The sequence below is a fragment of the Egretta garzetta genome, unplaced genomic scaffold, assembly GCF_000687185.1.
Source record: "Egretta garzetta isolate BGI_Z169 unplaced genomic scaffold, ASM68718v1 scaffold585, whole genome shotgun sequence".
Taxonomy (NCBI): domain Eukaryota; kingdom Metazoa; phylum Chordata; class Aves; order Pelecaniformes; family Ardeidae; genus Egretta; species Egretta garzetta.
In genome coordinates this window covers 967,981-992,361 of record NW_009259708.1, presented here as the reverse complement: position 1 = coordinate 992,361, position 24,381 = coordinate 967,981, and the positions used below count along the sequence as shown (strand labels likewise).

The 24,381-nt window shown below is 42.1% G+C and overlaps 1 protein-coding gene across 3 annotated transcripts in view; it reads right to left on the bottom strand.

The window, feature by feature from the left end:
* Nucleotides 1-366: 366 nt before the first annotated feature.
* IDUA (alpha-L-iduronidase) overlaps nt 367-24,381 on the bottom strand; it is a 44,502-nt gene continuing 20,487 nt past the window's right edge. The window contains exons 1-13 of one of the 3 annotated variants that reach the window (XM_035894428.1): nt 14,011-14,078; nt 13,558-13,640; nt 12,863-12,970; nt 12,095-12,190; nt 11,374-11,576; nt 10,768-10,947; nt 8,939-9,155; nt 8,143-8,358; nt 7,411-7,532; nt 6,029-6,154; nt 5,326-5,402; nt 4,446-4,546; nt 367-2,287 (exon numbers count right to left, since the gene is read on the bottom strand). In XM_035894428.1, coding sequence (XP_035750321.1) covers nt 2,187-2,287; nt 4,446-4,546; nt 5,326-5,402; nt 6,029-6,154; nt 7,411-7,532; nt 8,143-8,358; nt 8,939-9,155; nt 10,768-10,947; nt 11,374-11,576; nt 12,095-12,190; nt 12,863-12,970; nt 13,558-13,591 — 1,581 coding nt within the window. In that variant the 5' untranslated portion in view covers nt 13,592-13,640; nt 14,011-14,078 and the 3' untranslated portion in view covers nt 367-2,186. Of the gene's footprint in view, nt 2,288-4,445; nt 4,547-5,325; nt 5,403-6,028; nt 6,155-7,410; nt 7,533-8,142; nt 8,359-8,938; nt 9,156-10,767; nt 10,948-11,373; nt 11,577-12,094; nt 12,191-12,862; nt 12,971-13,557; nt 13,641-14,010; nt 14,079-24,381 lie in introns of those variants that run through there. The other 2 variants (XM_009639006.2, XM_035894429.1) reach the window with 2 other exon arrangements.

The window sequence follows — 24,381 nt, the reverse complement described above, 5'->3', positions numbered from 1 at the left end:
GAGAAGCAGAAACCCTGGGCCAGCAGAACTCCCAGCCCATAATCTTCTAAAAGGTGGTAACTTGCCCTAAAGGAAATCACTTGCCATAGGGACAGACATACAGTGACAGAGTAAGTGAATCACCATTCTCTTGTCTGCACCTTTGCAAAGCCAAAGATTCCACCAGGACTCACCAGCTCTGCATCGTTTGCCTCATATATGCCATTACTGACATCACTTGTGTGAAGAATAATTTAAGTCTGTCTGCTAAATAAACCAGGGCAGTGATTTTTGATCTCCTGTTTTTCATGATTTGCACACCTACACATTTTCTACTGCATCTCTGCATAGCAAAATCAATACTCTTCATCACAGCTATGCTGCTTCTTTTTTTTTTTCAGACACCTGCATGGTCCTTGGTTTGATAAAGACTGCTATATTCCCATCGCCAGTGTGGGAAAATTTTGAAGCAGAAGACTACTCAAATAGGACATCCTAAGAGGGTAAACTGTCCTCTCAAGCTCCTGTTATCTTCCCCTGCTTCAGATGCACTGAAATCTCTCAAGGACCTATACTTGAAAGTTTCTAAAAGTAATTTTTTCTGTGGTCCCACTTCATGCTGGCAGAACAGTATGTCTTAATGGCTAGATTTTATTTAACTGCATATTCTATACTGATGCTTTGTGTATGTTTCTTTTATGTGCTGTGGAAGTGAGGCCATTTGAGGTAGTTCAGTTCTCTCCTACTGTGCAAACTGGGGGTTTTTTGCCTGAGACCTGAATGTTTCATCAAATATGCAGTCTTTGTTGTTATGCTGGTGAGGTGGCTGATGTCAGCAAAGAGAGCAGTAGGGGATTTGTTTGTGCGACAAAGTTGCTCCTCTTATGGAAAACACTCCAGCTGTTTTCACTGGCATTATCCTTCCCTCTACAAGCATTTTAAAGGCACAGTTCAAACTGTGCCAGTTGTGAAAAGAGGAGAGTAAAAAAACACCCCTGCAATTTCAGGGAACTTTGCTGTTACATAAAGTGTTTGGCAGCTGCAAGGACAGCCAGAGGTGTTCTGTGGCCCATGATCTGGGGCTACCACACGCTTGTGCACATGCTTTGCACAGCACAGCAGCTCAAACTGGTCTTGGTTAATTTCCTAACTGGTTGTCAGTAGCAGCTCTGTTACATTCAAGAGTGTGCTCTCCTGTAATATGGAAGCACAAAAGGCTCTAACTAGCATTTCAGCTTTCACCCAAAGCCAAACCCCAGATCATCACTTACAGTCCGAGGGGGGAGGCATGCTAGGAGATACATTAGCTGTAAGGGCTGTAGAAGGCTAGGTGACAGCAACAGAGAGAACGGGGCTTTCAGGGTTAGAGCCTCCAACACAAAGATGTGGCAGCTGACAGTCATGGTGCAAACAGGTGACTTGGGCAAAAGCAGAAAGCAGAAAAGGCAGGGAAGTCTGGAGGCTAAATCTTCCTGTGCCTTTTTTCCCTTCGAGGATGACCTGCTACCCCTTCCTCTGCCTGTGTGAGGGGAATAGCTCTGCCATCCAAATAACAGCCACAAATGCAGAGGGAGCTGGGTGGAAACCCATCTGTGAGAGGGTGCAGAACCTCATACATCTGAAGACATGGCCAGTGCTTTGAAATAACCCACTGGAGCATGTGTAACTAACCAGTGGGGAAGCAGGGATCCTTCACTTCATGCTCTGGACACGTCTGGTTGCTGTGTGCTTTTCCATCAAACCATTATGCCAAGATAGCTGGGCAGCTTAGGCAGGTAATTTACTCCTTTGGCACAGGTCTTCCTCGTGCCTTTGCTTCCATCCTCACCCATACATACAGTGAAGTGATGGTCCTGTTCCTGCTGCAACAATCTGTGGTTGTCCTGGCCACTAATTCAGTGTAAAATAGGGAATAATAAATATTTATTCCCATAAATCCTAGTTATCAAGCTGAATCCCATGAGTCCTATGGCAGCCTTTTGCAATTGTACCACTTGGGTTGTCAGTTGTGGCTGTTTGATAACGCTGTCTTTTGAGCTCTGAAGAGTTAATAGGGGCAGTTGCTTCCAACTTGCATTCCTAATTTGCTTCATCAGGTCCTTTCGATACTCCCTCCTCAGCCTGGGAGGAGTTTATTTTTCTGGGGAGTTGTCATTTGCAGGGAGGATACACCACTCAGTCACCAAGCCAGGCACCACTCTTCAAAATCACTTGAAAGCTTCAACATACTCCACAGGAAGAGAGGACAGGCCTGCCTTCCCCCAGTAGTCAATGGCACGCACTCTGTAGAAACCGGAGACTGAGCTTCCTGCAAATGAAAAGGTTAGAAATGGTCACTGTGGAAAGCTGATACCTGTGGTGCTTGGAGGATGTGGAGCAGGCACTACTCCTATGAAACGTATGTTTGTGGAGTGGGCTGGGGAAGTAGTGAAATCAGTTCTGCACCCTATGTAAGTGTGTCAGTGCCTGTCTAACTAAAAATTATTATAAATTCCTCATGGCCAAGTACTGGCTCTTTCTTTGTTGTACCAAGGACCTCCTCTCTCCTCATTAGGATTTGCAAGTACAGCTGCAGGACTGCTGTCCCAGCAGTCCCTTTGGAAGAAGGCTATGACATCTTCTGCAACCCACAACTAGTAATTCCCTTTTTTCTGATTTACTTTTCTGCCTGAATTGTGCCTTTGGAACAGGTTATGTGGGGACAGGATCGACATAGAAGCAGAACAAGAAGAATGCAGGCTGACTGAAAACCCTCTTCTCAACTCAGGAAGCAGCACCACTCGTTCCAAAGGTATGTGAGTTCCATGTTCTCTGGCTCTGGCGGTTTTCATCCTTGACCCAGTTCAAACAACACAGCCTTCACTAGCAGTGTCTTTAACCTCACAAGCAATATAAATGTTTTTTCTCACCTATTTACTTGATTTTAATGTGTGTTTCAGTATTTAATTTTTTTTTCTTAAAAGAAAAAGAATGCTAGAAATAATGAATGAGAAGGAAGTACCTAGCAATAAAGGCTGCTGAGATGTGAGATTTTTTCAGTCTTTTTTTTTTTGTTGTTTTTGAAATGAACAATTAAATCTGGTAGGTTCCCCAGATGTGCAGCACTAGATGCTAATGAATCCTAATTTCAGAGATTTGCCTTGTCCATGATTTACAGTCTTTGCTCACCTGTGTAGCCTTTACATTGCAGTAATAGCTCTGAACATTATTATGCACCCGCTGCTGATGCTAAGCCTTTCTCAGGCTAAAATGAGCTTGTGTTTCTGGCAAAAACCCCTCTGAATTGCTCTTTATTGGTGTCACTTTGAGGCAAGGTCTATCTGTGTTTCATACCTCTGATCAGTGCTTATTAGTATCAGTGCTTACTAGTAATACTTTTTGGACAGTCACATTGTGGATTAGACCACATTTGATTAAAAAAGCCCCCAAAATGACAAAAAAATATACCCAAAGAAATCCTCACTACCTTCTTTCAGCATTTTTCATCTGCCCATGTTTCTGTTGCATCTAGGCTGTACTTGAGGAGAAATGACCACAGGCTCTGGGAGAAGCTTTGCCTGTTGACAAAGATGAAACTCGCTGCTCTCTAAAGTAAAACATCTAAAACTTAGGCAGCTATTCAGGGCTAAAGAGAACGTTCTAGGAAACGGCAAAGAGAGGGGTGTCTCCTTTGCTAGTTGTTCAGATAGCCAGGAAAAACTGTTCCATGGGAGGGCCTCTTCTGTTCTTACAAGGGAGCACCTCAATAGCTTATGGCTGCCAAGCCATAAAAGGGTATGGGATAGGGACAGGTGACCACGACGAGAGCAGTATTGTAACCTTCCCCTGGCGGAGCTCAGAACATGATAAATGTGAGATAACCAACCCCTCCATGAAAGGTGGACATGACCTCCCACTTATTTGTGTGCTGATGCCATATCCTCTGGAAGGCTAGCACCTCAAGACGCATTGGTTCAAAAGAAGTGTTACCAAGGCAGTTTGCTTCTACTGCCCTACCCCAAAAGCATTGTACAAATTTAGGCAAAGGCTTGGCGAGTATCTGTGGGACTGAGCCCACATCTCAGACTTGCCTTGCTGTGAGTCTACTACCAAGAGCACAACACCAAGCTCTGGTCATGTGGAGCAATTTTTTTTGTTCTCATTTTTGCATGCTCCTACACCAGCTGCAAATAGACACAAAAGTGTTGCTTTGCCTCTCAGGAAGCTTGCCAGGCCTGCAGTTGGGTGACTGTGGTTGGCAGTATTCCTAATAATGTCCTCATGATTATTTGTCAGTTAGTGCTTGTCCTTGAGAATAAGGCTTTCACTGAGAATGTGGTTCTAAAGGAAGGGACGTGCTCTTATTTGTGATGGGAGTGCATGTCACTAGCAAGCTACATACCTTCAGTTACTAAATGCTATTTCACACACTCATGAGTGGCACTATTAACATGACAGGTTACATAATATGCATATTACTGTCTTACCTGGACTGTAGACCCAGAGAGTGAATATTGTGTCTTTGGCATTAATCCGCTGGTACGTTTCTCCATCTGGTGAGAACTCCACTTCAAATGTCTTTATACATCTAGAAAAGAAAACCAGACAGGTCAGTAAATACAACTGATAATGTGGTGAGCAATCAAATCCTTATCTTAGGGACATTTCAGTAAAGAAGGCCAAAAATAGGAAATACTCAGTTGACTCATTCTGACCAAATGTGAGATGGCATGAATTGTCAGTATTAGGAAGAAGCACAGCTCCAACAGCTCACAGAAGAACTTGCTATATTGGGTACTTTCAGCATCACAAACTGTTAAGCATCTTTTACTTCCAAACCAGGACTATCAAGGCTGAAGAGAGCTGGGAGGCTAGCTTGAAAAGGAGCTAAGTCAGTGCTTCCTGAGGGAGTCTGGATGTACACTGGATCGTCTCTGACAGTTCACCTACAGGAGTTTCCAGTCTAGTACAGCTTGCTGGAGCAAGGAACTAGAGGTTTTCTTTTCCAGCTCGCATCCCTTATAGGGATGTGCAAGATCCCACCTAGGCACCTGCTGCTAATGTAACTTTTCTCGTGGATCTCCCTGTTTTCTATGCTGAGGGCAAGTCCCTCAAAAATGCCATTGGATGCTGATGAGCAACAGGCAGATTCCCTTGCTCAGACTGCAAATGAGTCAGGGTTGCTCTCCATAGTTACTGCATGTAGGTCCTACAGTTCATTTTGTCAGACAAATGCACTGTAGCACCTCTCAAGGAGCAAGCAGTCATTAATCTGTGAACTCATTTCACTTTGTAGGACTGTTGGCAACTTAGGGAGTAACATGCTGGCAACTCAGTTATATCCATTTTATTTTAAAAGCTACTTACTTTGAATTTACGCAGCTATCATCCCACAACACAATGACCTGCCCCTTTGTGAGAGGGATCAAACGAACACCGGTCACCTGTCCAAAGACACATGCCCATGTAAGAAAACTGTATAAAGCAATCATCCGGGTCAGATTTCTGTGTTCTTCCTTACTAACTATTTGCTTTGATTCTTTCCTCTGAAACCAGGGGAAAAAACAAAATTGCTGGCTCTGTGGTTTTGTAGCCTACAACTCCAACCTGTCAACCTTGCAGAGGACCTTCAAAGGCTCTGATCAACACTATGAACATGGGTGGGACTGAATGAGCAAATACAGATGTCTAATCTACAACAGCCATGATTCCATTTTATTTTTAGCTATCAATTATTAACCGGAGAGTGGTTGTCAAGCCTGGCAGCACATGATGTGATTTAAAAAAAGATACTGCACTTTCCAGTACTGCATTATTATTTTCCCACCATGGATAAACTTGCATTTATCTCAGTGATGGCTCCTATCACTTGCTGTGGAATGCTTTATCTTGAATTATGCCTTGAAGAGCCTTCTCATCAAAGGAGAGAAGAATTGTTTATTTTACTAAATCTTCCATGGTACTTTCAACAAACAATAGGTCCAAATGCTAGTCCAGCTCTTTTTAGTGAGACTTACAGCATGAAGCAGTTTCTAATTTGGTGAGTGTAACAGCAGAATACAACACATACTTGATCAGGAACAGATCTGGGTCTTGCACAGATGTGGATAAGAAAGACTGAAGGAATGGGGAAGTCTTGCTTCAGTGTCAGGATGCCACCTTCAGGAAATGGGAATGGGCCTGTTGCCACTGGGTCCTGTGGAGCCAAAAAGAAGTGTTGCAGATAATCTTTCATTACAGCACCTGAAGGCCAATTGTTACATTAGTGTACAGTGACTGTGTATTTACTTTGGGACTGTAAATTTCTAATAGAGTTGGTGCTGGTAAGTGGCTTACAGTCATCAAAGTTCTTCAAGCTGGGAGACTCTTCTCTCTTGCCTGTTTTCCAGCTCTTCAGGAAACAGAGGTTTTGTCCATCTTACAAATGGAGTTGACCACAAATACCATTTAGGTGCAATCTGTCACTTCTAACAACCTCCCATGGATGCCTTTCAGGCTAGTGGTCTTTACAAACCACAGCTGTCTCTTAGCTATGGATTCCCAGCATGCAGTGAAAGCTATTGCTAGCTACATCATATCTGAGGATGAGGTTTCACCAGATGGCCAAGAGTATCTAAAACCTTACTGCTGCCCTGTTGAGGGAAGATCTGATGGCTCTTGTAGTATCCCACAGACCTTAGGAATAGTGAGTTACGGTGACTGGGAAAAGAAGACATAGTACATACACCAAAGTCAGAAAGCAATTACTGTCTATAGGCCCCCAAGGGGATAAGGTGGGCTCCTTTAACCCATGGATCTCAATGCATAGGGAAACTATGGGAGGGGAGCTAAAGCGACAGGCTGCTCACATGTTCTCACATACAGTAAGTAATCTGGGCATGCCTTTTCTCAGTAGGGAGGAGTCCTCAGCAAGGACTTACTCCTCAGTCCCCTCTGGGGTGCATGCAGAACTGGTGAGGATGAGGGAAAACTGCAGACCTCCCTGCGAGCCCCTGAGGGAAGCCAAGCATCTTCTAAACTTGCACTGGATAGTTTCCACCTCAGAGAGCTGTTTTGTTTTCTGTTTTTGAGAGGCTTTCATTTCAACTCTCTAATGCAGCAATTTGGCCTGTGACTTATTTGGGGAGACAGAACAGAAAGGGTCTCAAAGCTCACTGAAGTTTCAGAAAGAAGGTGGAACTCGCTCTGGAGCAACTCTGCCTCCTTAGTTAGGGTAGGCCAGTAACAAAGAAGTTGGTGATCTACATTTAGACTCTTGTAGAACATAAATGCAAAGGTATCAGCTACATTTCTCTGCGTGACTGCAAGTGCATTTTCATATGTATATAAGATACGCATGACTCTGTGCTAAGGAAATTTTGACTAGCTGAGCTGAGTTCTTGTCTCAGCTGTGCTTAACCAATTGACAAGCAGTTTACCCATACAACACTTCAAGCAAACACATGGCCATACCTCAGCATCCCTTATCTGCTGGAACTGTTCTGCAGAAGGAAAGTCAGGGCTTCCTAGCTTTTTCCACTTCAGGAAGGGATTGGTTTGGTTGTTATCCAGGTAATACATCATATACACCAGCTCTTTAGGAACATAAATGAGAGAGAGTAAACTCTTTACTTGGATTTAAAGATTAACAAAAATAAATTCAGCAGAATGTGTTTAAGTCTACCTTCTCAAAAGTGATTTCAGCAATTTGGAGCCTGGCTTTCACTGGAAAATCACGAGGCTAGCACTCCTGCAAGGCTCTACAATTTATATTTGCCAAGTTTAAATTTCATGCTATTACTTCCATAATCAGAATTGAAGCTGTCTTATTTTTTGCACACATTTATTGGACAACCGCGTCAACTGTGTAATCATGTGGTCATGTTGGCTGTCTTGGAGTCATCCCAGTAAGGGTATTGCTGCCTGGCAATATCCAGCCAAGGACACTGAGATTAATAGCCTTCCAAAAAGGTAGCACTTGCAGCTGCCATTAAAGGCAGGGTCAAAGTGCAGGCATTAGGAAAGACCCTTTCCTATAAGAGGCACCATCATACCTCAGAAAATCTGGGAGCACCCAAAAGATGAGAGAGGAAGTTAGCAATTGAAACTCACTCTTGCAACAAAAGGTAACTCAGCAGAAGTGTTTCAGCAGATGTTCTATCCTAAAGATCAATTATGTGAGCGGGCTACGTGATGTTTGTTTACCTCTAAGTTTGGGGAAGTGCGTGGCATTCACTGTGACAGTGCTGATGTTGGATGAAGTCCTGTTATCCTCACTTGAATACATCAGTAGAGTAGCTTGCCAACTGTCTGAAGGTTGCATCTCGTTCGGGGTGTGCACAGATGCCAGGACACCAATTGTGCTATTTTGAGGGCTTTCGCCTTCACTGCTGTTCACTTCTGCAAAAATCTGCTTTTCTCCTTTAAAAAACGTGACAACTCTGTAAGCATCACTGCTAGTCAGTCCTGTATCGGCTTCTGATACAGGAAGGGTCAAAACATGGGATCTATAGGTTGAGCTATGTTCTAGCTTATTTTACCAGGTATAGCATTCAGTCAGGCTTATTTTACAACAGCAGAGCATGCACATACTACAGCAGATTTTATGCTTAGCAGTTCAGCTAGCAACATCTAAGTATGTAACAGTGAATTAGGATCTTCCTTTAGTATGCCACATGGGTCTTCCAGCTGTGGGTATTTCTTAAACACATTTGCAGCCTGATGTGATGGCATAAGAGGGAAGTACCAGTCAACAAAAAAGAAGTGGTTGGCATACAGAGGGTATAAACAAACCAGTAAATTAGATCAAATGGATCACAGACTATCAGAACATCTGAGCTATTAATTTCTCAGAGGAAATGAAGTTTAATTTTCTTAACACAGCTGGAAAACAGAGGGTAGGAGAAATCCTGCTTTTATCAGTGGTGAGATTGCTGGAATAATCTCTTTTAGGCAGGATGCTTCTAGATTATAGATGTGCTCTTTATCAGTGGTAGCTAACCTAGCAATGCCAGCAAGCCCATGACAGTCAGCACTGGTTTCCGCACCATCTGGACATGAGGTGGCTTTGTATTGTTCATCTGAAAACGTGCTGTCAGCGTCCGCTGTGTGAAGTAATGGGGGTAGTAGCTCAAGAAGGCATTGTCATTACTCAGCAGTGTGTAGTTGATGGTGTTGTTGGCTTTGGAAATAAGCAGGTTTTGATGCTGGACGATTACCTGCAAAGTCATAGAAAAGACAGAACTTCACCCTGGAGAAAATCCAATAAACACATGCTGTGTGTATTTTTTTAAATCTTTACAGCGTAGTGAAAATAGCTGTCACTCTGCCATTTAGAAAAGTCTGAAGAACTAAAGTCTTCCCCACAAATCCTGGAGATACTATTCTTTAGGTGATATGTTAATCACTGGAAAATTTGAAGTATCCACATAGTTTTGCCAGTAAAAAATCTCTGAAATAACCATCACTAGTACTCTGCATAAATTATGAATATATTTCCTTGGCTACTGCACTACAAATGATGCTCCTCTGTCCTGAATGTCAAATTAGTAACCTGGATTTACCATCTGAATGAAATCTAAATGGTTCTCCAATTCTGGAGTTACTCTGTACCCAAAGTGTCTGCGAGTTGGTCCTGGATTCTGTCCCTCAGTGAGTCATTTTACCCTCTTAGTGCTAACATGGAATTAGTTCTCCTGGCATTTCACTGGTTGCTGTGCTGCTCTCCTGCAAAATGTCACAGCTCCCAAGCTCTCTGTTTACCAGATTGTGCCTAAGTATCAGAATCAAATAGAACTTCAGAGGGCCGATGACTGAAAAGGTCTCATAAGTGTGTCCCTGAAGGAACACGGGGCTCCAGCTCCTAACCACCCAAGCATTAATTTTCCATTGGATCTGTCTTTTTTCTCCTTTTCTATCACCATGTCATTATAAACACTGTTGTTTGCTCTCATAAACTCCATGCAATCCAGTCAGTGACTCGCTGCTTTGGAGAAGACTGCTTCTGTATGCAGCCTAAAGGAGCTGGGAGCCTTTGCCTCCACAGGAGCAGCTGATAAGATGTATCTTGTTTCCAGGTGACATACATGCTCCCAGGTTTGGGAATTACTGCTTTGCACAGGAGCACTTGGACTCTGGACGCTGTATATGGCCATGGCTCTCAAAGCAGCAGGACTGCAGTGGGAACTACTGCTACACAGGGGCAAGAGCTGAGCTTGCTCTGGGGCCAGGCTGCAATTCCTGCAGGGGACGAACACTGAGCATTCTCTTCTCCTTCTGCTTTTCTGATCAACAGGAGTAATTACTAGCAGTAATTAATAAGGCTGCCTGTATAGTCATTATCCAAAACCAAAGAATGGGCTTATGCTGAGAGCTCAAGGGACTTCTTAATTATACCTGATGTCCCTTGATGAGACAAACTTATAAAGGAGCTGGGAAATACTGTCTCAAGTAAGTGAGATGATAGCTAGCAGTAGTGAGATGATAGCAGTAGTATTACATGGAGAGAGGATGTGTGGGTATAGTCTTACCCCATGGATCTAACTGGGGGACTGTATACAATATCTGACACATTCTGCAACACACAGAAGGCTAGCTCTCAGTTGCTTTTTTTTTTTTAAAGGGAAGATGAAGAAAACTAATACAAGTTAAATAAAGCTACTAAAACCAGACTATTCAGGGAAACCCCAGCTGTATCAATAGGGAGCTCTCCTTTTGTTGGCTCTATTATTCTGAGTAGCTGATTAAAAATTCACTGTAAGTCTACTTTTGCAACTGTATTCACACATCAGGAGACCTTACTGTGACAAGACTGTCAATGAACTGAGTTACCTTTACAACCATAGCTGCATAGGTCACATCAGCTCGCCACAGTTGTGGAATGGACCATCCAACCATTGGATCTGCTTCATCATTGTATATGGCAACAGAAGCAAAATTTGGAAACAGCTTCTGAATTTGTTCAACTGTTTCTATTTCTTGTTGCAAGATGTAGAGAGAACTCCCACCTCCCTGCAACAATATTTTGTATCTGCTTAGTGAAAGCAAGCACGTAGTAGCAAACACACAGACATAACACACAGACATAAAGATATTTTGAAAACATGTTCCTGGAGTCCCTGAGGAGCTATGAACCACACAGTATTAGTATTTTTACCTAATCCATTACAGCATATGCTGTTTGCATGAGCTCTTCCTAGAATATAAAATGGAAAAGAGGTAGAGGAGTTGTTTCCCCTGGGGAATTCGGCAAGGGAAAATTTACTTTGAGTTGAAGTCTTACAACTGAATATCTTCAAAGTTTCATTAGAATAGGTAGCCATGCTTCCTGCTATAGGCTGGACACTCATCTGGAAATCAACTTCGTAAATCAGAATAAAATTTAACTTGGATTGAATTGATTAAAAAAATAGCCTTAAACTGAAATCTTGGACTGACCTTCTTATGGAGAGAGATGTAGTCCAGCCTTACACCAACCTCCCCTGTGAAGAAGTTGGTTCCATTGTAGCAATGACATAGAAGACTCCAGCATATGGGTGACTTGGGTAAGGGGTGGAAGGAATCCCCAGGCCCTCCAAATTTTAGTAGAGGACTGGCTGCTCTTAATCCTTCTGAGCAAGCATCATAATAGTTGAGAAACCCTGAAGTCCAAGCAGATGGATATATCAAAGATGATATAAGACTACAGGGAGATATTATAACTCTATTATTGCATTTATTGGCAGGACCTCACAAACTGGGGCTACTCCTTCCTATGCATTGACAACATGAGAAGACAAAAACTCAGCTGCATTCACAAGGTTCTTCTTGTGAGCACAGGTTCCCAAAGCATGCATCTGTCAATGAACAGTTTTCCTCTTACTCCACCCTTCACCCCCAGTAGCCTTACTTTATATCCAAATAACGAACTGCATCTTCTCAGTGTAACTCCTATTCTGTTTTCCCTGTTCTACTATCCCTGTATTTATTCTGATGTCCAAGCAGGGAACAAAGCGTAGTCAGTAACACGTCCTTAGCAAAACAGACTAGGTATACCTTTCACATTCCTTATCTCTCCTATCTACCTTACTTCCTTGCCAGCATCTCTCATTTCTGTCACCCCGCCACGCACCCCACACACCTAGCACTTACACTAGTAAGTGGTCTGAAACATGCTTACCTTTCACTGTCATAGACACATTGTCAAAGTCATGGTGGTCTGGTTCATTCCACGTTTCAAAATTCCATTTAGCAACATGCTCCAATCCATACCTATCTGTAGGAGAGGCCTCATTTATCAGTGGCTGCATGTTCAGACAATCCTGTCAATTAATCACTGATCCAGACAATCCTATCAATTAGGACTGCAGGTGAGATTCAGCACACAGAGCTACAACAGGGTATAAATAGTACCTATGATGAGGGAAATGTGACTTAAGTAGTTTCAAAATGATCTCTCATTTTCAATGAAATGCAGCAACATTTGAAAAAGACGAAAGATGAGAGGGAGGTGATGTGAATTACATTGTTGTGGTGAGGGCACTCACCTAGCCTTAATTCAGGTCGAGGTTTCTGTCTCAGCAGAGATACTTGAAGCTGGCATGTGGGAAGTGTTCAGATTACCATGTCCTAGTGCAAGCTGGTGATTTACAACCATGACAACATAACGAAGTTAAAAGTCAGTCGTCAGAGGCAGGCCGAATGCGCTACCCAGAACACACCATCATTCAGGATGTTGGTCATGGATCATCAAAAAGAGGGGCTATTATCCCACTGCCTGTTCTGGCATGGGTTTTTTTCCTGTCCTGTGCTGAAATCCAGGGTCTTGAAATTGTTCACAATACACAGAAATGTTTTGGGTAGTCAGAAGGGATTATAACAGAATAAATAACAGGGCTTTTTTCTTCTTTTTTTTTGGGGGGGGGGGGGGAGGTTGGTTGGAACTTACCTATGTATCTGCTGGCCAGAAGTGTAATTAAGTTTCTCCATCTTACTACCTGTTGTTTATCTTCAAAATCTAAAAAAAGTCCTGACGGATTCCCCATCAATTCAAATCCTAAAAAGACACAGAAGATTGGTCTCCTTTTTTTGTGAATGTTGTCTCTTTTTGATAAACAAAGGGGTTATTGCATTATCTGAAACAAACTTGATAACAAAGAAGCATCATTAAATGGGCTTTCTTTCCTGTTTTTACATGTCCCCACCAGGAATATTTCAGATCTGATGTTGCTCACACTTGTTACTTGTCAATGTCAATACTAATACTTACCATCATAAATTCAGGTCTCAGAGGGAACTTTAAAGAGTGGATGTTTGCAGAAATTCAAGGGAAGCTATACCTTGATTATCTGCTCCTCTGGCTCTTATAGGAGCATGCCTTCTCTTCAGGAGATCTCATTTCCCATTTCATACATCTCAAACTGTTCTTGAAAGCAATGTAAAACCATTTGTGTTGTCTTAATGGCCTTAATAGTGTTTTGCTCACACTGTTTACATTTACATGGACATGAGGTAAAGGCAAGTAGGAAAAGAATAAATTTTTATCAAAATCAGCTTTGGCAACGCTCTCTAAGTATTTTCTGATGATTGCACAATATGGGCAAACAGATGTAGCATGCTGTGGGGGTAGGAAGCTGCCCTTACCTGGAATTAGCTTATTTTCCCACAAGCGATCCATAAGGTTATCCAAGGCAGTAAAATTGTAGTGAAGTTTCCCATTCACCACTCTGAAGAATACAGGTAATAAAAAGTACAAACATAAATATTATAACAAAGGTGGCACTTGATTGCAGATAATGAGTCATATGGCTACCTTCTTCTGGCCCTCAAAATTTACATGTAACTAGGGTTCTTGGAATTGTACATAAACTTCCTCCCTCTAAAGTAACGGGTGTTCACCATAAGCAAGTCATGTTTCTTGTCCAATCCATGCCCCTTTCCTATTCCAGCAGCAGCAATAGAAGCAATATAATCAACTTGCTTGCTGGATTTTGAGTATTTAACAGGATACTAAGATTTCTAACTCTTTGCCAAAGTGAAATTTACCTAGACTTTTTTTGGCTAAGCTGTTTTGTCAGTTTGCATTTGATTACCTACCGCTAGGCCAGCTGGTTTCCAAGTTGTCTCATATGCAGTCTTTCTTAATGTTCTCTTAACTTGCAATATATAATACAGCTTTCTCAGTAGCACTTCTTATGGGTTCAGGTCCAGCTGAGAAATAACTTTGTATCTTTCAAAGAATGCTGCGTTTATGCACACAATGCCTGTAATTTTTACTTCATTGTTAGCATCTGCTCACTATTTCTCCTGCACTCCCAGGATCTGAGGCTGCAATCCTTTTACCCAGCTTTGAATACATGTATTCAAAGACTTAGGTCTGGCTCCATGATGCATCCCTTTGTGTCAGTGAATCTTGCAGGAGCACAAGTAGTAAAATTTGAGCATGTACCTGCATGGGAACACTGGAGTTCTTTTACCCAGGCAATGAAAACTGGCATTTGCAATTTATCTGTGATACATTTGAAGATATGTTTTAAATTCCCAGAAGGCTTTTCTTGCTTGGTATCCAGTGAAAATAAATATAACGTAATACGTGAGTCGGTGTATGATACCCCATAACTTCTGAACTTGTGGCCTGATTTAACTGAAATCTGAAAGGGCGGGAGAAGATTTGCCAGCATGAAGTGCTAAATAGAAATCAAAAATGAACTGTTGTCTGTTGACAATATGGTCGTGTGACTTACTGCCATTTGGCTCAAGCCACAGCCTTGGCTTAGTGCCCAAACTCTGACCTCAGTATGCCCTGAGCAAAAGGCTTTGTAAGCAGCCTTTAAGATAAGTCCAGCCCTAGTCATGTAGGAGGGCTGATCAGGGTCTTGCTAGCATCTCTCAAAGCTGATTTCTCTAGCCTTGCCAAAGCACTATACTTAATTTCTCTGGTACAGTGCAGCCTGAGCTCTGGCTTTGCTGTCTTGCTTACTCTTTCCTAGGCACCTTGCCCCTGCTTGGGTGGAGAGCTGTACAAGTGAACCGCCGATCCAATGTCCGAGGTATGATGGAAGGGGGACAGACAATCACTTATAGTTCCTGTAACTGATCAGTGCTAGCAAGGCATGCTGGGCACCCAGGATAAAAAGTGAGAATGGGGCAGTCGGCAGATATCTTAAATCAATGCTCAGCTCTGCGCTGAGATTCACAATTTGTTTTTTTCTGTGCCTTCCCATGCATTTCTGAGCCTCTTCCTCTGTGCTTTCTTGCCAAGGGAAGGTTTCAGTGAAGAACCTGTAACAGCAATCCCAAAGTTCTCAAAGAATTAAGAAGAGCTGACAGAATTGCCTAGTGAATAAAGAAGGGAACTGTGCAACCTGAAGAGGACAAAGTGCCATCAGCATCTCTGACTATGATCTAGAAGCGGAAAACAGGACAGGTGAAACAAATGTAAGGCACATCCACTGTGCTAGCTTCACCTGTGATGTAACCAAGCACACAGTCTTAGCCCCAGCATAGTCACACTCTTTTACCAAGGACCTGCAGCTGGCTTTTCTCTTTTAATGTCCTACCACCATGACAGAAATTGTCAAGTCTGCAGCCACTGATGGGCTTGCAGTTCTTGCCACAGTCAAATGCTGCAGCTGTGAAAGAAGCAAATAGCAGAAAGATATTTATTTAGTCTAGCATCCACAAAAGCATTTTAGAAGTTACTGTTGAACTAAAGAATGGGGCTGGCTTAGACAGAGGTTAAAATAGAAGTCTGACAGTCCTATTCCAAAGTTCAAAGACAAATATTTTGTTGCAAAAGATAGGTCTGCTCCCTCAGATCCATTAACTATTTCCACTTGTACCCTGTGTTCTATTGAAATATTTGCTTACATGCACACTTACAGTCAGTGAGCATAAGAATGATTAACTCTACTGTCTTGTAAAAACTTAGTAACGGTGTTTAGATAATAGCAAAGGAACTAGTGTCTTCCTGAATACAGTCTAAGGTCTATGCAGTACTATGTGAAAACATATGGGTAAATAAGGCCTTCTATTTGAGGCATGTACACTTAAGATCCCAGCACATCCACCTTTTTCCTCCTGTACCAATTAAGTAAAACATTTAAAATAGAATGCCATTGCTAGCCGTGACTGAAGTGATGGTACATGAGAATCAGCATTATGTGTGTAGGTATAGAGGCACTTCTTACATCCTTCAGCTGATCTGTCACTTAATGAGAATCTTTTCTCACTTGCAAATGGATTAGGCAGTATGCTCCTATTAATAAAACGATTAATTGACTGAGAGAATTGCAGCTTTCTTAGATCTTGATCTTATCCCTACCCATACTACTTTTCTGATATGAAATTGATGCCTTTTTTTACAACCTATACAGGATCAGTAGAGTTTGGGTTGCATGCCATGCAGTGTTTGGAAGCCATGCTGACTGCTGAGCATGAGGCACAGCAGGAGCCTCACAAGCTGGTATTATTTACAAACGTTCTGCATGGGGAAGATTGGCTCAACACCAGGAGAGGTATAAATATAATTTTAGGACACTGAAGACCATTACAAAACAACTACAGGCACATGACAAGATAAATCCTTGACCCAGGATAAATTCACTTGACATTGTCAAAGTTGTTCAAAACAGCTCTGGACATCTGAACTAAGACCTGGTGGTGCAGCATCGCATACCTATAATTGGGGCCTTGGTAGCAAGCTCACAGACTTACAGTCTTCTACCCTTTTTTGGCCTGCTCTTCTTCTGATCTCTCTAAGTCACAGTTTCTAGACACCACTGTCTTCATTTGTGAACACACAGAAGGCTATGTCCTTGCCATTTCATTTGTGTGCTTGACAGACTGGGATTGTTCACTGTTTGCTGTTGGTTATTTCTGATGTGGAGCAGCAATCACTGTCCTGTCTTGCCTGGCTTTCAAATGTTCCTCAACAGAGGTTTTTCTGGGACACTTGCCAGATACGACCTTCCTCATCTCCAGTCGTAACAAGCAACTACACTAAAGCACATTTACTGGCATCATTGGCACCAATGCCCTTATAAGCCCCAGGCCTGAGGCTGCTACACTCCAGAGACTGCTGCCTGCTGGTGAGGTGTCTTTCCAGCCTTTGTCATGGTCTCAGTTCCAGACCCATTTGTATGTCCTGTCTTTTAAGAGCAACAACTGTGCTGTGAACATGAAGAGCAGTGATGAGTATGGAGGGGATTCCGCTGGCTGTCACCAAATCTTGTTGTCGTCTTCCTTGGAAAGGCTTGCTTTGTGGGCTGCTCTTGGATGAGTCAAAGGTTACAGGCCCGTGTTAGCAGCTTTCCGCTGCCTCCTTTTACTGGACTCAGGTTTTTCCAGTATGGAGGGAAATTCTTCTCAGGTGCATAGGCAACTATTGGATAGCTTGCCAAAGGGTTGTCAGATAATAATGTTGTGCTTCTTATCCATGCCACTTTCAGCCTACTCCCATTCACAAACTTAATCTCTTGGGAGAGCAGGGGTAAGCTAGCTTTGGCTGTCAACACCCTGCATTGCAGCCAGATCTGCTCCAGTTAGCACAGCTGCGGATACAGCTCCTTAGCCTACAGCTACAGCTTCTCTCCTGTGCCCAGCTCCTGCTGCTTCTCTTCTGCCCTGGGTTGAACCTGTCCGGGGATATGGTTGCACGCCCTGGAAAGCAAGTGCGCACACAGACATTGGACCAAATATCTTATCTACAGAGAAGAGAGCAAGAAAAACACAGGCAGGGAGTGTTTCCATTCCAGGTAATCTTCAGTCAGGTATTGAATCTCTGATAACACATCAAGCTAACTTTATCAAACTTTATTGTAATGTACTGAATAAAATTTCCGGGGATAGGAAGCCTTGTGGCTGACCCCTGTCAGTAAGTCACAGCCCCTTTAGGAACTCAAAGGTAACATGTAGGGGAACCATCAGGAGAGCTGTTCTATTGAAGACAGCTTTGTCTGGCCTAAAGTTGATATGATCAGGAAATATCTATATACTGGAGTAGTGCCTTTCTCATCCCCACATACTCAGCTGGTGTGGCCTCTATTTGCATTTCAGAAACTAACATAACCTGGCCAGCGTTCACCAATGTCTGAGAACAGCCCGTCTTCTGGTAGATTGGCCACTGTGGCTGGCTAATGCTACTCCCAAGGTAGCAAAGCCTGCTTACGCCCTCACTGGGAACTTCTGCTGGGAAAGTTTGCTTGCCTAGTGGCAAATGCAGCCAAGAAACAGGGACAGAGCACTGGCACAAGGTGTTGGCAGAGGAGAGGTGCAAGTAACACCTGAACAGTAAACAAAATTTTTCAGCAGGGTATTGGATGACCTCAGACTTGAAAGGTGCAGTCTATGAGGAAGTCATCTAAAAAAGACCCTGCTCCATGGGAGACTTTCTGTGTTACAGTCTTAGAGAGAAGTGAAAGATACTACCCTTCTATGGTGTCTGCTGAGATAATGATCATATTACATGCCACTGTTAATTTGACAGAGGTGCTTAGCTGCGTGCCAGACCGTCTTTGTCCGGCCTTGTAAGCCGGTTCCTGCAAACATACCCTCCCTTGGCCATGGTGCCAGGGTGTGGACCAATGGTGACAAAGTTGCCATTGTTCTGATAAGTGTAATTATGCATGATAATTAAATTTCCCCTCTCAAGAGTAAATCAAGAGTAAACAGTTATTGCAGTAGGTGACTACTGTCAGCAGCATCCTTAGATACAGTGTCCCAAGGAATTGCTTACCACCTTTCCAGAGCCTGTGATGCTATTTTAGGCATCATAAAACTCTAGACCAGACACAGGTCCCCATCTAACCTAGAGAGGAGCTCAGTGTCCAAAGCCAAGATGTTCACTGGAAAGATGTAGGAACAAACACCAATAAACTATGCCAGTTAAAACTCTTGCTGCTACCAGGTCCTCCAGAAGGAACTGTCTTCAGAAATAACTGTCTTATGTTTTTAGCCAGGAGAGCAGGCTGTTGAAGTGACAGTGAAACCTGTGAGCACAGCATTTTCAAGATGAAAGTCAAAAGCTCTGAATAGGAAGTGTCAGCAAGTTTATCCTTTCTACGAGGGCAACTTGTTGCCTTCCGAGTCCCTCTTACAACACAAAAGATCTTGCCTCCTTGTTTTTTACTTACTTTTGCAGCTATGAGGAATAAAATGAATCCAGCTTAAAGTTCAGGCTGTTACAAAGACCTTGTTTGCTCCAAACCCACCTTTTGTCTACATAAGCTTCCTGTTCCGCTGGGTACTTTGAAAACCTCCAGACCTTAAAAGCAGACCCTAAGGGACTGTGAGCATTGTGGAAATGATACCTCAGAGTATATGAAGGGCAGAATAGCCTTCATTAGCATTCACTTTTCCAGAGACTGCCTTCTCAGCAGTTATTGCTCTAGGTTTCCTCAATGTCAACTAGAAAAACCCTACTAGATTGGTACTTCAGGTTTAAGCACAAGATCATTAATGAATAACTATGAAATCAGCAGGCTCCTGGTTTATTAATAAACAACCCTTCCCCCTTCTGAATTCAGTGGAAGTTGACTATACAGCACTCACTCCCACCAGAGCTGCTTCTACCATGTTCTTGCTCCACTCACTCTCGCTTCCTATGATCATTACAGGTATGGTAAATCAGCTCCCTTCCATGAAATCCCCATATTCAAAAATAACCACGATCACTTGACCTTTTGCAGGTTCAGGAACACTGATTCTTTCTCCCTGGCAGTCCCTAGGCAAAGCGCTGCCTGTGCTTTTCACACATGCTCTGCAGACCAAAAACCTCATTCAGAGGCTTTTTTGAAGCTTCAAGGCCAAAGACTACTGCACCCTTGCTAAAGAACTGGCATATTTTATCACTTCCGGGTTTATTTATTAGCATTAATACTTCTCTGCCTTTGCTTCTCAGCTATATCATTTGTGTAAGTGGGGACTGAAAATCTGCTTGCTTTACAATTATGGCACAGCTTCTGCACAGAGACACAATGCTGAAAACTTCAGTCCATGCTGGGCCCATGTTATGCATAATTCCCCCACCCTATAGCATGAATGAGTCTGCCCAGCAATAATGGGAGGATGCATTACAAAACCACACAGCCAGGCAGCATCCAGCCCTTGCTGATGTCACAGCTTGTCACAGTTAATCCATCCACACAACCAACCAGCATGATGCATGCGCAAAAAGAAGGACGGGTATGAATCTTTGTGGTTTAGCAACAATCTGGCTTCAAAAATGCAAAATACAACATCTGTTATTTATTGGAAATCACTGCCTCTTCTACAAGCCAGCCAGGAGGCTGTGCATTCAGCTGAATCTTTTTATTTTTTTAAATACATAAAAATAGAATTGACTTTGATTTAAACAGCATCTTAATTAGCTTCTTTCCTCTTTGAAATCAACGTTATTTGACCTTTACCTTGCAAAGCAACTCACAAAATCCTTGTTTCGATCTGGCTAAAACTCACATGCACAGAAGTGCGAGCAAACAATGAATGCTTTCAAGCTGATGCTAATCACAGCCTATGATTTTCCATTTCTTACTCAGCCTGCTTTTGTGAGCACAGTCTCAGTCCTTCTTTCAGCAATGAGCATGCTGTGTGTGGGGGGAAGAGAGAGAGAGGCAGACAAAGCATCAACAGCTTCCTGTGCCGAGGTGAGTTAGCTTGCTAGGAAAATATTGTTAAGACTGTTGTGTCTCTTTCCCCCCCCCACTCCCCCCCTTTTAAAGCAAATTCAAGATGTAAAAGGGGAAACAGGCTACGAAAGCATAGCAATTTAGGCAAAGGCATAAGGTATTTTAGTATCTGGCCTCTCCAGTTGTGCAAACATATCAAATTAGATAATCCAGGCATGAATAATATAGACTGTTGTGAGATCTTGTTGTGACCCCTTGTTGAGATCTGTTTTGTCTACATTCATGTATGAAGGGAAGTAATCAAACAATGATAAGGCAAATCCAGCAGCAGGAAATGCATTTTGACTGATTCTTCACTATAAATTTAAAGGTTCAGTCAGTGATTGAAAGGCAGGCTCAGTCACTATACGTGCACCTTTCTTTCTGATTGAGTTTGTGTATGCAAGTGATTTCCTCCTGCATAGCACATGGCTACAAGTAAAATGTTCACTGTGGTTCTATGCTGTCCTTGATGATGGAACTCCAAATAAATGTCATCTATAAGCAGAAGTTTTGGAAAGAGGGGATGGGGAACTAAATCCATAATGAAGATTAAAGGGTGACTTCTCAGATGCACAAGGAAGAGGAATGATGACCAAGTGCTAAAACTAGCCTGCTTCAAGCACATAACTCCTTTTGGCACTGCCTGGGAAAGCTGTCACTGAGCTTTTCTTTCTAAGCAGCAGCAGAACTGTTCTCTGTAAGCAGCCAGCATTCTAATTCAAGCACCCAGCCTAATACTGCACCTTCAGTAATGAGCCTCCATGGTACATATTTGACTTACTGGTTTCATTTCACAGTACTGTTACTGTCACTCTTTCATTTTCACATCTTCATTTGCTGTTCATGCTCCTTCTATTCTTTTGTCTGTAAGCTGTATGTGGAAATATAATCCAAAAGTATGTGAATCCAACTATAGCACAGGACATAGCTTATTTACTGTTGTGTAATATCATGATGAGGAGTTGGAATGATTTCCCTCCTTGCTGCCAAATACGCAACAAGAACCAAATTAAATCATGCTCAATTTAGTGTGCTCTTTACATCTTGCAAGCACTCAGGTTGCTCATAGGTTCCACTCACATGCTGTAACTGGACCTGAAATTTTGATGTAATGCACAATGTACTACTTTTATCAGGTGTTTAACTTTTTCCATCTTATGGTTCTCAAAACCTGTGTCCACTTGGTGAGATCTGTAGAGGAGCGTGTAATGGGACAACTAACAGTCTAAGAAAAGAAAAACCTGGAGCTAAATACTGAAGGTGTGAAGATGTGCAGCTAGAATTCTCAGCTGACGTACTTCTCTAATATCTAAAGTACAGAGAGCACATGGTGTCTGACGAAGTCCAGCTGCTCCTGGATCTATTTGCACGGCACATGTACTTTCATTTCAGGTCTGTCTTTCTGTATCAATCCTTGCCTGCCACAGGCAACTATATGTCTAACTTATTGGCAAAACAAAAAATCAAGGAGGTCTTCACTAAATGATACTGAGTTAATTTCCTAATTTACTGATGTTTAATTAAACTTATGATGGTGAAAAGGCACAATGAATATGTCTTGCTCTTAGTCTTGCAGAATTTTTGTGATAAGTGGTTTCTGAGTACTTCAGAACTGGCCAATGAGCACTATAATCTAATCTGGAAAGAGCAGCTCTTTAAATGGCATCCCAGTGCCTGTTCTTGGTTCTTGAATGTAAAATATAGGAAAACCTCTTAGAACTAAGGAGGTAAAACTAAGCAATCACATTTATAGACAGTTTTCAGTCAGATGCAAACCTACGGGTCTCTCCAAACTGAGAGCTGATAAATCTATTCTGAACCTGGTTTGGGCATTACAATTTAGGCTAGTGGTGTATTATTAAATATGGCAGTGATAGTTCTTCCACTCCATGGTCTTCATGTTCATGTATAACCCTTTTTTTCTTCTTTCTTCCCCCATCCCAAACACTTCCACTAATATGAAAAATACCTCCCTTTTTCAGTATTGTATTGTATTTTGTGCTTATGAAACATGAAAATTTGCCTCACAATATTGCAGTAAGAAATCCTCTGTTTTCTTTGCACACAGAAATGGGTTTTGAATACACATAAATGCAAGGAATGGGTGAAGAAGCTTTGGTATTCCTGAGAGACTATCCTTGCTACAGTAAATTTCTCTCTAAGATTTACAAATATCAGTAGTAATGTTCATCCTAAACCAACCAATTAGCAGGCTTTGGTTCCACAGTTATGGCTGTTTAGGGATGAAACAACAGGCAGTTTTGTTTACAAGGCAGACAAGCTCAGACATTTTACACCCAATGGCAGCTAAAGGTATATAAAGTTGTCCTAGACATGAGATTTATTAGCCAAGCCCCCTCCATGATGTATTTTAATAGAAATCATTTTTCAAAGGACACAACCCCATTAATGACCATGGACAGCTCAACACTGTAAGGACAGTTCCACATGCTGCCTATCCTAATCCCATTTAACACATTAGAGTATTTTTTTGTCTAATTGAAGTAAGTATACCAACCCCTGAAACTGATAAAGCTAAGTCAGGACTGCATTTCTATTTGTTCTCCACGTAGTATGACTGGCTCTGTTAAAACAGAATAGCAGGGATGAGTAAGAAGGCAGAGATTGCCAGCCCCTGTAACATAATGATTTTTTACTTATCTTCTACCTGTGATTACACTCTACAGGACAAAGATTTTTTCCAGTGCTACTATTTATTTATGTTATCATGACAGAATTTCTAATCTGCTTTTGTAGAAAGCTGTGCTACTGTGTGCTGATAAGAAATCTGTTGCGGAACTACTGCAGCTACTTCGTGCCTTTGGTAAGTGCTAATCAATTGGTTTTACGTCTGTAGTGGGAAACAGAAGGAGGGATGCATACTAAAGGACAGTCTTACTCAGTTTTGAATATATACATTTGCACTGAACTTTGCAGATCTCAAGACCTTCTCCTGCAGCAGGGACTACAGAACGATTTTTTAAAAAAAAAAACAGCTGATCAATAACACGTGTCATTTCCCCTCCGCCCCCCAACACACACACACACATACACACAAATACACATCATTTTCAGCTGCACCAGACACTTGCCACAGCTAGAGAAGCAATGTTAGGCATAGCACATATAGGGGTTTTTAAAAGAGTGGATGCTATTTTTAGTTCTTCCGTCTTTCCTATTAAATAGCAACCAAATGTGTGCTTTTTAGGCACATCACCTGGTCACTAGGGTATAAAGGTAAACTGCAGACTAATTGAGGCTTAAGGGCATTTTAAATAATGCAGACATTAGGCTTAAGTGGTTTTTTGTAATTCACTGAATTTATGAACTTCAAACACTTGCACAGAAGGAAGAACAAGGCTATTATATTTGCACTATGTACTTTTGAAGATTTGATGTTATTGATTGCAGCCCAGTGAACAAACACTTTTAACCTTCCCTGTATGACTGATTTAGCATTATTTTTTTCAGTATACAACTAGGTTACCAGATATGAATTGTATGTAGTAATGCCATGAACTGTTCTTCTGAAATACTCAAGTAAATGTGTCAACAAAGAAAATATACTTTATCTCTTAACAGCATACACAAGTACCCTCGGGTAGATTTCACTTTTAACCTTTTGCAGTTCTTAATACAGTTAGTATAAGGCATCTGTTCATAAGGACAAATAGTAAGTCACACAAAGGGAAATCATCTGTAAACTCTCAATTACTGGCCAACGGTAATCTTTCTTTTTCATGTAGTTTCTATTCTTAAAGATAGGTGTTTCAAAGCATGTCTTTTGGTTATTTTGGCC